This window comes from Saccoglossus kowalevskii, chromosome 19 (assembly GCF_978046115.1).
Source record: "Saccoglossus kowalevskii chromosome 19, keSacKowa6.1, whole genome shotgun sequence".
NCBI lineage: Eukaryota > Metazoa > Hemichordata > Enteropneusta > Harrimaniidae > Saccoglossus > Saccoglossus kowalevskii.
This window is the reverse complement of record NC_140659.1, coordinates 33,064,180-33,078,760: the sequence shown is the minus strand read 5'-3', so window position 1 is coordinate 33,078,760 and position 14,581 is coordinate 33,064,180. Positions and strand designations below refer to the sequence as shown.

Genomic DNA, 14,581 nt, shown 5'->3' with positions numbered 1-14,581 from the left:
TATTGGGCATGTGTTAATGTCAGTAAACTGGTCTGATAATCAGTGATGTGAAATTGGGCAGGTGTTAATGTCAGTAAACTGGTCCGATAATCAGTGATGTGATATTGGGCATGTGTTAATGTCAGTAAACTGGTCTGATAATCAGTGATGTGATATTGGGCATGTGTTCATGTCAGTAAACTGGTCTGATAATCAGTGATGTGATATTGGGCATGTGTTAATGTCAGTGAACTGGTCTGATAATCAGTGATGTGATGTGATGTGATATTGGGCATGTGTTAATGTCAGTAAACTGGTCCGATAATCAGTGATGTGATATTGGGCATGTGTCAATGTCAGTGAACTGGTCCGATAATCAGTGATGTGAAATTGGGCAGGTGTTAATGTCAGTGAACTGGTCTGATAATCAGTGATGTGATATTGGGCAGGTGTTAATGTCAGTAAACTGGTCTGATAGTCAGTGATGTGATATTGGGCAGGTGTTAATGTCAGTGAACTGGTCTGATAATCAGTGATGTGAAATTGGGCGGGTGTTAATGTCAGTGAACTGGTCTGATAATCAGTGATGTGATATTGGGCATGTGTTAATGTCAGTGAACTGATCATCAGTGATGTGATATTGGGCAGGTGTTAATGGCAGTGAACTGGTCTGATAATCAGTGATGTGATATTGGGCATGTTTTACTGTCAGTGAACTGGTCTGATCATCAGTGATGTGATATTGGGCAGGTGTTAATGTCAGTGAACTGGTCTGATAATCAGTGATGTGATATTGGGCAGGTGTTAATGTCAGTGAACTGGTCTGATAATCAGTGATATGAAATTGGGCAGGTGTTAATGTCAGTAAACTGGTCTGATAATCAGTGATGTGATATTGGGCAGGTGTTAATGTCAGTGAACTGGTCTGATAATCAGTGATGTGAAATTGGGCGGGTGTTAATGTCAGTGAACTGGTCTGATAATCAGTGATGTGATATTGGGCATGTGTTAATGTCAGTAAACTGGTCTGATAATCAGTGATGTGATATTGGGCATGTGTTAATGTCAGTAAACTGGTCTGATAATCAGTGATGTGATATTGGGCATGTGTTAATGTCAGTGAACTGGTCTGATAATCAGTGATGTGATATTGGGCATGTGTTAATGTCAGTAAACTGGTCTGATAATCAGTGATGTGAAATTGGGCAGGTGTCAATGTCAGTAAACTGGTCCGATAATCAGTGATGTGATATTGGGCATGTGTTAATGTCAGTAAACTGGTCTGATAATCAGTGATGTGATATTGGGCATGTGTTAATGTCAGTAAACTGGTCCGATAATCAGTGATGTGATATTGGGCATGTGTTAATGTCAGTGAACTGGTCTGATAATCAGTGATGTGATATTGGGCATGTGTTAATGTCAGTGAACTGGTCTAATAATCAGTGATGTGAAATTGGGCGGGTGTTAATGTCAGTGAACTGGTCTGATAATCAGTGATGTGATATTGGGCATGTGTTAATGTCAGTGAACTGATCATCAGTGATGTGATATTGGGCAGGTGTTAATGGCAGTGAACTGGTCTGATAATCAGTGATGTGATATTGGGCATGTTTTACTGTCAGTGAACTGGTCTGATCATCAGTGATGTGATATTGGGCAGGTGTTAATGTCAGTGAACTGGTCTGATAATCAGTGATGTGATATTGGGCAGGTGTTAATGTCAGTGAACTGGTCTGATAATCAGTGATATGAAATTGGGCAGGTGTTAATGTCAGTAAACTGGTCTGATAATCAGTGATGTGATATTGGGCAGGTGTTAATGTCAGTGAACTGGTCTGATAATCAGTGATGTGAAATTGGGCGGGTGTTAATGTCAGTGAACTGGTCTGATAATCAGTGATGTGATATTGGGCATGTGTTAATGTCAGTAAACTGGTCTGATAATCAGTGATGTGATATTGGGCATGTGTTAATGTCAGTAAACTGGTCTGATAATCAGTGATGTGATATTGGGCATGTGTTAATGTCAGTGAACTGGTCTGATAATCAGTGATGTGATATTGGGCATGTGTTAATGTCAGTAAACTGGTCTGATAATCAGTGATGTGAAATTGGGCAGGTGTCAATGTCAGTAAACTGGTCCGATAATCAGTGATGTGATATTGGGCATGTGTTAATGTCAGTAAACTGGTCTGATAATCAGTGATGTGATATTGGGCATGTGTTAATGTCAGTAAACTGGTCCGATAATCAGTGATGTGATATTGGGCATGTGTTAATGTCAGTGAACTGGTCTGATAATCAGTGATGTGATATTGGGCATGTGTTAATGTCAGTGAACTGGTCTAATAATCAGTGATGTGATATTGGGCAGGTGTTAATGTCAGTGAACTGGTCCGATAATTAGTGATGTGATATTGGGCATGCTTTAATGTCAGTGAACTGGTCCGATAATCAGTGATGTGATATTGGGCATGTGTTAATGTCAGTAAACTGGTCTGATAATCAGTGATGTGATATTGGGCATGTGTTAATGTCAGTAAACTGGTCCGATAATTAGTGATGTGATATTTTATATTTTACAGATTTTGAAAGTACAAAACCCAGTCAAATAGGTGAGCAAGCTACTGGTGAAAGTGATGTGACATTAGTAGATGATATTGAGTCCAAAAATTCATCTTGCACAGAAGAGCTATTCTCTCTTTCTGATTTTTCAACTTCAAAGGTTGCAGGCAGTCCTTCATATTCTCCGTTACTAAATAGTTACTCCTTAGATGACAGTGATGAAGATCTACCAGATTTTAACATCAATGGATGATTTTCACAATACTAATATTTAACACATTTCCATTATATCGTACGCCTTTGATACATGATGTTTATTTGTGGAAGAAGAAATCATCTCCACATGCATACCCCCGGTAGTTTTTAGGCATTTGCGTAGAACTGGATTTAGATATACGATGTCATTTTAAATATTACTCTGGTAAATAACTATTACTTTAAAAAAATCAAATTCCAAACCATGCAAAACTGAACAGATTGTCATGCACTATATGGACAGTGAGCCCTCAATTTCTTCCAAACTGTACAATTTTAAAATGGTGTGAATTTATAAATGGTATTCCTATGACAGGACCCTTATGCACACTATTGTACACTATTTCTTTTTTAATGGTCGCTGGTAGTTGTCAGTCTCTTCAATTTAAATTTTGTGTAAATATGCAAAATGGTTTAATCATTGTAGTAGTGTTTTTTGATGTGTATTTTACAGTGCATTATTGATGTTTAGTGGGCTAATTTTTGAATAGAATACATTATCTTGATGTAATTTTATTTAATTTCAAAGTTGAAAATAAATCACTGTCCTAAAGTTGTGTTGTTTTGTAAACATATGAAGTAATGTTGTCCCTGTTGCAAGTGTAATATGGATGTCGTCTTTGTGACCAGGTAAATCGTTTCTGCATGAATTGAGTGAATAAATGACTGTACTAGTATCAACAAAAATCAGATTTATTAAATGACTAAATTTGCAATATTTGTAAGTAAAGTGTTTAATTTTTATGGCATTACTCAATGACACTTGCAATGTATTCATGGTGGGGAAATTAGAGAATGAAGCACAAGTCAAACATGAACTTGTACAAAGAAGTGACAAACTTGTTTACATGCACCCATAATTGTAATGTTGTGCAAGCTAATATGCACCCAATTTGAAAATGATGACCATATACATGTAGAAAATTAAAATATTAGAAAATGGGATTGAGAATTGAATCCTGAATTATTCAAATTCGATCACAACTCATTTCGAGCACCAATAATAAGCTGCAAAACATAGAGCAGTTGTAACAAAATTGAGAATTAGCGCCCATAGTTTAGAAATAGAGAAAGGACAATACCAAAAAATTCCTTGCAGTGGCAGAAAGTGCACTGCTTGCGACCAAAATGAGATTGAATACGAAATGAGCTTCATAATTGAATGCATGCTGTATGAAAATGAAAGAACTGAAATATGGAAGGAAATCAGTTTAATACATTGCAACAACATAAATACCAATTGATTACAACAAGCAATAACAGCCAAAAAATAACAAAACTAGCAAGCTACATCTAATTGTTTCAGTGCCAAGCATTACAAAAAAATACCAGCTATTTCTCTTTTTTTTAAATCCTTTTCTATTTTGCTACTTCCTCAATTTTTTGTTTTTGTTGTAATTTCCAAATCAAAATAAGGATATGATAAATGATGCAATAAAGATTATTCTTATTGTCAACATAAAAAAACAAAAAAATCCATTAAAAGACTTGATTGTAAACTTTATTGATAACCACATATATTTTGACAAATGTACAAATTTGTTAGCACTGCTATTGTGAAGTTATCAGCCCATGTTTTTTATATCTGATGGAACAATGCTGGATATGGCAAGACAGCTGGGTGTGGTTCTCTACCTCCAGGAGGCGCTCTCACATCAATATCAATTCCCTTCACTCGTAATCGAGCTAAGCTGGCTTCATTTATATCACGGCAATCTGAAACTTCTAGTTTACGTAATTTGGGGCAACAATCGCCTAGTAATCTGAAATAACAAAAATATAAATATTGGTACAGAAAATTGGGGTGAGGACATTTGCTAAGGTGATGAAATGGTTAAATGTCTGAAACTCACTTCTCAAACATTCTCATCTACTTCACTTCAAACATCAGGTTGTATCTCTGACCACTATGCCTATTATGTAGGTGTGAATTCTGGATTACACTGGTGCTATGCTTGCCACAGCAGACTTTGCTGGTAGTTTATTACCTGCTTTGTATGTTTTCGTAATGTCATTCTTGTGTCGAACACACAGATGCAGATTTAGCCTTTCTAGCCAGATCGTCATCGTTTCTGTTCAAATCAGTCAATTTGTGGACGAGTTACGGCATTTTAAATTTTTCCTACTTTCATCTACGAAATTTATAAATGCATGATAAGCAAATTTAAAGTAATATTTCTCATTATTCCCAGATTTGTCAAATAGCAGCGTTGACAGTGTTCTTTTTTTGCGGATGCTTCGTATTTTTTGTGGATAGATTTATTTAAAAAGTTGATATGCTCACACAACTATTAAAGTAATTGAAGTCATTTAATATTCACTACAAAGCTGATAATTATCTCTGTTCTCATTTTTTGTATAATTACAGAAACATGGAAAATAAACATAGAAATTTGTGGAGATTATTTAAAGGGGAGCAAAGGTGTGGCTTTTGACACTCTGTACATGAAATTTGAGATCTATGAATGAATTCTGTTGATAAAAACAACTTGTATGTGCTGCGAAATGCCCTAAATATCGGGTATAAAACGGGCTGTGAAGCAGACAAACGCCCGCTTTGCTTGGCGTCATTTCGCCTCTAGAGGGCCAGTCAGATGATGTCAGCAGTGAACATTGATAACTGAACCCATTCATGCTAGTACGTCAATCCCATAGAAATGCTACTATGAAAGACCTTGTTAACTGACCACTTAAAAGTTGAAACATGGAGAGGTGTTGTGTTATGAATGCCACAACGATTCATGTTATGTTTCTCGAAATCCCAAATAAAAATTTGCGTTGCTGGTTGCGAGAAATCGGCGGAAGAACTAACCTGAAAGTGAAGACACATACAGCGTTCTGGCTATAGTAAACAGTGAGTGAATAAATATTTGACTAGTTAAAACTAAATGAGAAATATGCTAATATCACTTGAACCACAGTACTCATTTTGCCCAACTTTCCACTTTTTAAACGATCGCTTATTTTCCGACCTCACTGTATTTTCCAACCGGAAAACAACCACATTATTCTCTCGCTTGCTTATTGAAAACACCGACCGCTCGCCCAAACACTGGTCACCGGCACAGGAGTAGTCAAAATGTTTGTGGATATACAACGAGTGTTAACTATTATAAATTCTGAACGGCTCTTCAAATCTATACCACTCTGTATCATTCGCGAACAACTTCATCTGTGTGACTGTCCAATACTAGAGCCGGTACAATATTGTAAGCAAATGATATCTCAGTCATATTGTTATTGTATACACTACCTTTTTTTATTCTGGTTTGCACAAACGTTGAAAAGCCGTCAAAAATTCAAATATATTTAGTTTTTAACTATCTATAATTATATGCATGCAATTTGAACCTTTGACCTAGATTTGATTAGAATGGAATATTTTATTTTAAACAATATTCTGACGTTACTTACTGCCCCAAAAATGTTTCAACACAACTGGACTGGGAAATTAAAAAGATTATATTGCCACAAAGTTAAATACATCTGGCTGCACCAAAAGTTTGGAAACCAGTTATAATATTTTGCAAAAGACTGGGTGATCAACAACATCATTTTGGGACACAATTGAACTTTAAGTACTTCATTGCGTAACTTACTGCGCGGCGATGCTGACATCAAGTGTGTGTTGACCGAAGTTTGACCCTCAAGTCACGCACTGAACAGGCGCGTTACCATAGCAATCTTTTTCTATTACGCTCCGCGCGTCGATCTTGTAAAATTGTTATTAGTTCTGACGGTGCTGTACGCAAACTTGTATATTTTGAGGTCGTTTACTTAGTGCGCTGCTTTTCTAATTACGCAAATTTGTTTACAATGTTGTACCGGCTCTAAAAATTTCAACATTGTAATATATATCGCTTTCGTAATAATTACGCAAAGTCAGTTATTTAATATTGGACACAGGTGAAGTTTCGTCCACGAACGATACAATGTGGTATAGATTTGAAGAGTGGTTCAGAATTTAATAATAGTTAGTACCCGTTGTATCCCCAAACTATATCACTCAAAACCACTATTTCGATCACTCCTGTGCAAGTGACCAGTGTTTGGGCGACCGGTCAGCGTTTTCAATGAGTCGGTGAGAGAAAAATTACGATAAAAATGCGGTCGTTTTCCAGTCGGAAAATACAGTGCGGTCGGAAATTAAGCGATAAGCAGTCGATTAAAAGTGGGAAGTTGGGTGAAATGATTACTGTTGTTCAAGTGATATTAGCGTATTTCTAATTTAGTTTTTAACTCAAACAATATTTATTTACTCACTGTTTACTATAGCTAGAGCGCTGTACGTGTCTTCATTTTCTGCCGATTTCTCGCAACCAACAACATGATTTTTTATCTGGGATTTCGAGAAACATAACATGAATCGTTATGGCATTCATATGCACAACATTTCGCCATGTTTCAACTTTTAAGTAGTCAGTTAACAAGGTCTTTCATAGTAGCATTTCTATCGGATTGACGTACTAGCATGAATGGGTTCAATTATCAGTGTTCACTGATGACATCATCTGACTAGCCCTCTAGAGACGAAATGACACCAGGAAAAGCGGACGTTTGTCGTCTGCTTCACAGCCCGTTTTATACCCGATATTTAGGGCATTTCGCAGCACATACAAGTTGTTTTTATTGACAGAATTCATTCATAGATCTCAAATTTCATGTACAGAGTGTCAAAAGCCACACCTCTGCTCCCCTTTAACCAAGAAAACAGAAAATTAACTATGATCCAACTAATACTACTCCCTGTGTATATTTCTAACTATCTTGCATTATTTGATGAATCACGTTATTATGCCCAAAGGAAAAGCCACGCTGCTAGTCTGTTCTATAGTAGTCTGAGATACAACCTGATGTTTGAAGTGAAGTTGACAAGAATGTGTGAGAAGTTTCAGACAATAACCATTTTAACAACTTTATTGGCTTGTCTGTGTTATAATTAGCAAATGTATTCTCGCCCCAATTTTCTGTATGGCTCACTAATGTCGGCAACATTATTTGTAACTCAAATTTCAAGTACTAAAAATCGTTTATTTTACAGAAGAGAGCTGAAACGTCCTTCCACCCAATAGAATACTGCAGGGCTATTTCACACACATTGGTTGGCTATGCGTTTTGGACAGTGTTTAACATGAATGTTTGTCAAGGATGTATATCTTAGAACTTGACATTATCCAGATTACCTTGATCAAACGAATGAACAATTAGACACCACTATCTTTTTTTATAATTCAATTCTTGAAATAAAACATTTGTTAAAAATGAGAAGGCTTCAATTTCACACCCCCCCCCCCAAAGTTTTGTGATCCAAATCTTCACTTTTATACTAGTGCATAAAACTTTATTTTTGTTTGGAATTTATATTCACTGAAAGGTTGATCCTGTGGAAATAAAATTCGGCAAAAACACTTTTTTCCTATATTTTACATTAAACTCAGAGAAAATAAATTCCATGAAAACACTTAAAAAGTCTTTACAGCGAATTTTTTTTTTACCTAAAACAAGACATGAATGTCACATTCCACGTCATTTGATTATAAAATACTCAAGTTAAAAAAAAACAGTTTAATTAATATGTACCGTTAAAATCCTATTACAAACCGCATACCTGATAGTAACCGCACCCCTGATGAAAAGTACCTACTGGTATTACTAACCGTGGGTACAATTCATCATAAAGTGATCTCCCATAATTTAGTATTGTACTAGAGTCTGACGCAGTCCTAAAACAAGGACTACCGGGTAATTAAGCAAGTCAGTATTGATGAGGGTCGGTCGGCTCAAAATCTTCAATGGATTACCGGTAGTTACAGTAATTGTTTGAAGTCTTCTTAGTGCAGTGATATTACTAAATTTCAATCAATATCAAAGAGTATATAATACTGTAAACCATTTAATTTTCACTACTAGAAATGTTCAAAATTGTATGGCATTTGTGTACGATAACGTTTTAATAAAGTCACTGACACTTTGTTGTAGGAACCTAAAAAAATGTAAACTGCTACAAAATTCTGCAACTTCCAAATATGTCTCTCACGAAACTGAAGCAGTTTACAGGACCACTGTAAAAAATAAAAAAAAGTTGATAGTTAAAATAAGTATAATAGTAACACTTATAGGTACGTGTCAATCTGAGTGATTATAGAGATTAGTATCTGTTGAACTAAATATTTTTTGAGCAACAAAAAAACAAGAATTATCTTCATTATATATCTCTCTAAGCTTAGCTTGTATAATTATTGATATTAATCATAGTATTGTTGCAACATTTGAACAAATTTAGTTTAGTCAGTTTTCATTGTGAATACATTATCTTCTGATCCTATTTTTTTTTATTTCTAGTGTTCTTCCCAGAAAATTGTCTCCAGGCTGTGGCTAATTTGCATACTAATTAACATAATGTATGGTTATATTTAAAAAAAACGACAACAAGATTTACTGTATACAGTGAAACACATTTAGTTACTAGTAATTAAAATGGGATATATTGCCAAAAATATATTAGTAAATATTGTTAATTGGTTACAATTATATACAATTCAAATCTTTTTGAAAAAAATAATAATAACTATTAAATTGAGAATTACATAAATTTGACCCAGTCCCTCCCTAATTCTTTGTTTTACTACTCCCTTAATAGCTTTGTGCATACATTTGTATGCTGGTAATTTGCATACCAAATATCAACAGTAAAAAAAAATATGGCCGCCGTTAGAAACGTTGGACCCTGTTATTTATTTTCCTGCTCAAAATGGTTAATTGTGCTACCTAAACATTTAAACTGTATCCCTTAATCAGTATGGAAATAAATAGCTGATTAGGAAAATATGTCTCTGGATTACGGTGGCCCACAAGTGACAACATATATTTAATTCATCGTGGCAAAATTCTATTATTTCACTGCAAAACACTTACTTTGCAGCAAAACTCCACTATTTCACGGCAAAATTATATTATTTCCCAGAGTATCAACGTAAATCTTTGAGTAGCGGCCCAGCTACACTGCAATGCTTTGGGGAGAACACTGATTTCTATTTATTCATTTACAACAAGCATTGATAATGCATAGTCCCCATTAAGTAGTAGCTGTAGTAGATGTAAATGTTCAGTACAAGTGACATGTAGAAATGAAAGATCAATGTTTTTTATCACTAACACAGATTATAGATTACTTTCTTTATTATAGTACCTACGTGGAAACTTCGAACTGAATTGGACTACTGTAAAATGATTTATTATTCACAGGGTTTTAATTTTGCTTATTTCGCTGACTGGTAAATGCGCTAAATTAAAACCCAGTGAATATGTAAAATTGAGCATAGAACACATTATGTAAATGATAAAACCGTGTATTTAAAACCCACTGAATATGCCTGAAATGCTTAATCAGTGAAATTTAAACCCAGTGAAAATTAGTCATATTTCAGTATATCTTACAGAGGAAACAGCATGAAAGAGAAACACAGCCAGTCGGGTAACAAGTATCTCCAAAAAAAATATTGCCTGCACTGTAACCTAATAAATGAATATGATTTTACATTTTTTTGACAAAATGGCAACCATTTCGACAAATTTGATCAAATCTCAAGACAAAACATGTTGTGTTACTTTGCAGTACACATTTTGAACTGAATCGGGCCATATTTTTCAGAGGAATCAGCACAAAAAGAAAACAAATTGGCCGTGAGCGGCCATTTTGGTTTGGATTTTGAAAAAAATATGATGTGCACCTATAACCTAATATGCATGATCACCATACAAAGTTTGATTGAAATCACCTTGTTCAGCTCTGAGAAACAGTTCCGGACACGTTTGAGCAAATTTGAAGGACAAAATGGCTGCCACTCAGCCATATTTAATCAAATCATAGCGAAAATTGGCGTGCATATGTAGGTCATCATACATTGTCTAGATCAACATAGATTATTTAAACACATTGAAAAAAACAGGCTGTTAATCAAAGAACAAATAGGATTCATCCCACAGTTTACTACATCACCTACCAGAAAGTCTGTGGAAATAAGAAATTCCATTTATTACTCGTTAGGCTTCACTACAGAATACAGCTCAGATCGGAAAATATTAGGGAATATACCCTGTTCACAAAGAACACCTGGAGGTAGCATTCCCTGTAGAAAAAAGGCCTCTCCTAAGGGGTCACCCTCAGGATGCTCACGCTCGTGAGGCCTGATCCGTTCATTCTCTCTTGTTTCCGCGACCAAGAAGTACAGATATTTTTCAGCTCCGTTGTGACGCATGGACAAGAGTGCAGGCTACAGTTTTATGACTGAGATTATCTAGGAATCTAGTGTTGGTGATCGACTCCATTACGGTAAAGGCTTTCCATTATTAGGGGACCCATTTTTTACCTGTGTTAGTTGAATCGCTGGCTCAGTTTTTAGTCACCCAGATTCTGAATTCTGGCGCGGTGAATTTTCTTGTTTCTTTCACTATCTCATTTTTCGTAATTTTTTCAAACTGCAGTGCACCTAAGTCGTAAAAAATACAAAGTATGTCCCGACACAACAGTCGGGACGCAAGACATGCTCATTCTGCCTTAAACAATGCCTGTTTGGGTCCCGCTTATTGCCTTTCACGCTCGGTTGTGTCAGGATACAAGCACAAGCTGAGATACTGCCTGTACCTCCACCACCAGGGCTAGGGTCAAGTGTGTCCCATTCTCCTAGTGATCTCTCCTTTAGAGGGTCAGTGGGGGGACAACTCACATCAGTGGGAAAGGGAGCATCCACTTTTTTAATAAAGGGGGCTCTATCCCTGGAACGGATCGCCTTGCGCGTCCTCTTCCATACCCCCCCCCCCCCAGGCTCGGGCTAACCAGGCATTGTTTCCTGCGTCTTTCCAAGCCGTGCAGAGTGCCCCCACTTATGACTCTGCGAGGGGACTCCAGTGTTGGTACCCCTGTACAGGGCGGTATGCAACCCTCTTATGGGGTGCAGCTACCATTTCTCCAACAGGAGGGGGGGTGAGCGCTTTGTCGTTTCTCGTCTCATCTTTGTCGGGGCAGTCACAGGATACCCAACCAACCGGAGCCCAGCTGTCCCTTACTAATATGCAGTTAAGGTTGCAGCTTGTGAACCAGGCAGTGATGGCCGCGAGACTTGTACGCCCGTTGGCCAACTCCCCTGAGTGCCTCGTGTGACCCAGGCTATGGAGGAGGCTCAGAGGGTGATGGAGGGGTGATTGGTACCCTTCGGGAGAAAAGGACAAACAGCTTAAACCTGGTTTCGGAGCGGTCACGTCCAATGCCTTCCGTTGGGTGAATCGATATCCCATTGGGGCTATGTGAACCGTTGATAGGTCCCGGTGTTGGACACGTGGTACCACAGTCTCTCCATAGGTTCCCTGTCCTTAACCCGGTACCCATACTTTTGTTATGGCGGGTAGTGCAGATCGAGAAGGCCACGTTGCGTGGTCATTTGACCGGCACCAATGCCTACTAGTGCATAGGGCTTTACGGGCGGAACTTAGACCCATCAAGTTTATAGAATGGGCTTCTTTAGTGTTAGAGCGTCAGCTCAACAGCAAGCCTCGATCCTCGGCAGATGGGCCAGTCCCTGGCGACGCAGAGAGTCGCTATGTGTGATATCTTGTAAGTCCATACTGCCCTCTTGACAGGAGCGGTTTCGGCTGAGCGTGAGGCAGTTCTGGGTCTGTGCGCCTATCCTAATCTGTGACCGGCTATTTAGTGGACGGTTAGTGGATGCGGTGAATGGTTTGGCGGTTGCTGAGGATCAGCGTATCCAATTTAAGCAATCGTCCCTGTTGGCCAAAGTAGCTAGTCCTTCTGGTCAATGGTTCTAACTAAAACTACAAGGCAGCCCAGGCAGTAAGTCCTCCGCTCTGAGCCACAACCAGCGAGGATCAAAGCGCTCATAGTCTCCTTCGAAGGGGCAGAAAAAGACTAGTAGCGGGAAGCGTCAGAGAAAGCCCAAGAAACGTGGTGTTGGTGGTGGGTGTTCTGACACTTCTGGGGACCAGGGGGCCGCGAAGTCTCTTTGAAGGTTCGCCGACTGCCTGGACATGGATGGTGGTACGACTCCGGGTCTCCCTCCCCAGAGTCCTCGGGCTCAGTCTCCCCCTCTTCGTCCTAACATACTGGAGGCTGGAGTTCGGGTAGCACTAGCTCCAAATCCCCGTCCGCTCCTTCCAATGGGATCGTGCCTTATGTAGCACATACCAGCTTGGCGCAGGGTATCAGATTCCTCTTCAGTCTCCTCCTCCTCTGAGTCCTCACCCTCCCTCAGGTCTTTTGTCGAGGGATGAGGTCAAGGCGGGGACGATCCGACAGGAAGTAGCAAGCCCCGTATTTATTGCCAGGGTTCTTTCCCACATCTTCCTTGTTCCCAAGAGTTGGGGGGTGGCGTCCAGTTCTAGACTTCAGTCGCCTGAACGGGTTTGTGGAACTTAAGCGCTTCCGGATAGAAACACCAGCGGGCATTGCTGGATATGAGCGACGCTTACCTCCACATTATGATTCACCACTCATGCAGCCGATATCTCAGATTCCCATCTGAGGGCAAAGTTTACCGCCTTTATTTTCGGTCTGTGCACGGCACCGTATGTCTTCACCAGTGTGCTAAGACAGGTGACCCAGCTGCTACACTGGTCGTCTGCCTATCCAAACCCACATCTTGACGACTGGTTATTACACAACTGAGACAGGGAGGCTTTAGTGGAGCACATGCTTTTGACGCAGATTCTCCTCCATGAGTTGGCCTTTTCAATAAATATTGCCTAGTCCAACCCAATACCATCCTACAGCCTGGTTTTTCTGGGTATGCAGTTCGACATGGATCAAGGGCTTGTTTGCCGTCGCAGGAGCGATGCAACTCTCTTGTAGAGTTCACCAGCCAACTCCTGTCGTCGGGATTGGTGTCGATACACGAACTGATGACTTCAGTTCGTCGTCTGGCTCTCCGGTCTCATCCAATTCAGAGGTGCTTACAGGATCCACATGCGAAACCTGACGTTCAGGGGTTCGATCATTGGACCAAGCAATGTCTGCCCTCCTTTGGCGGAACGACACATGGTACTTGGAAACAGGAACTCCCCTAGATCCGACGACTCCCTCGCTGACTCTCATTACAGATGCGTCGCCCCAGGGATGGGGCCGTCTGCATATTTAGGCCGCCACATCTATTGGTTGGAGTTGCAGACCGTCCTACTGTCTGAAATTTTTCAGGGAGTCGCACACCATCACAGAGTCCTGCTTTGGACAGACAACACCTTAGTAGTGTCAAGGAAAGGAGGGACACGTTCCCCCATGTTGTCGAAGCTAGCGGAGGAGATTCTCCTTTGGTGCCTGGATAACCCGGTTGAGCTATCGGCTTACCACCTCCCAGGGATACGCAACAGCGCTGTAGACGCCCTCTCGAGACGTATCCAGTTTCAGAACACCGAGTGGCAGACCCCCCCTCCCTAATGGGTGGCGGACCCGCAGTTTTGTCTCTGGGATGGGCCCCAGATAGTTCTGTTTGCCAATCACTGGAATGCCAAGCTCCCGGCGTACGTGTCACTCCTCTCAGAGACGAGCGCTTTCGCCATGGACGCTCTATCCATCTACGCTTCCAAGTGGGAGCCAAGTGTTGGAGAAGTTGTGACTCAAGCCCACCTGTCTTCTGACTTGGGTGGCGCCCAATTGACCTGTGAAGGTCTGGCTCCCAATGTTGCTGGAACTTCCAGTTGAGTCGCCGAATATCCCGGATCTGTTGTCCCAGCCGGACGGCACTCTACCGATGAGCCCGCTCTATTCCATATT

At 39.6% G+C, this 14,581-nt stretch overlaps 1 protein-coding gene across 1 annotated transcript in view; it reads right to left on the bottom strand.

The window, feature by feature from the left end:
• Positions 1-3,511: 3,511 nt before the first annotated feature.
• LOC100372595 (uncharacterized) overlaps positions 3,512-14,581 on the bottom strand; it is a 29,199-nt gene continuing 18,129 nt past the window's right edge. Inside the window, exon 2 of the mRNA XM_085493969.1 lies at positions 3,512-4,565. Within this exon, the coding sequence (XP_085350095.1) occupies positions 4,382-4,565 (184 nt within the window). The 3' untranslated portion in view covers positions 3,512-4,381. The remainder of the gene's footprint in view (positions 4,566-14,581) is intronic.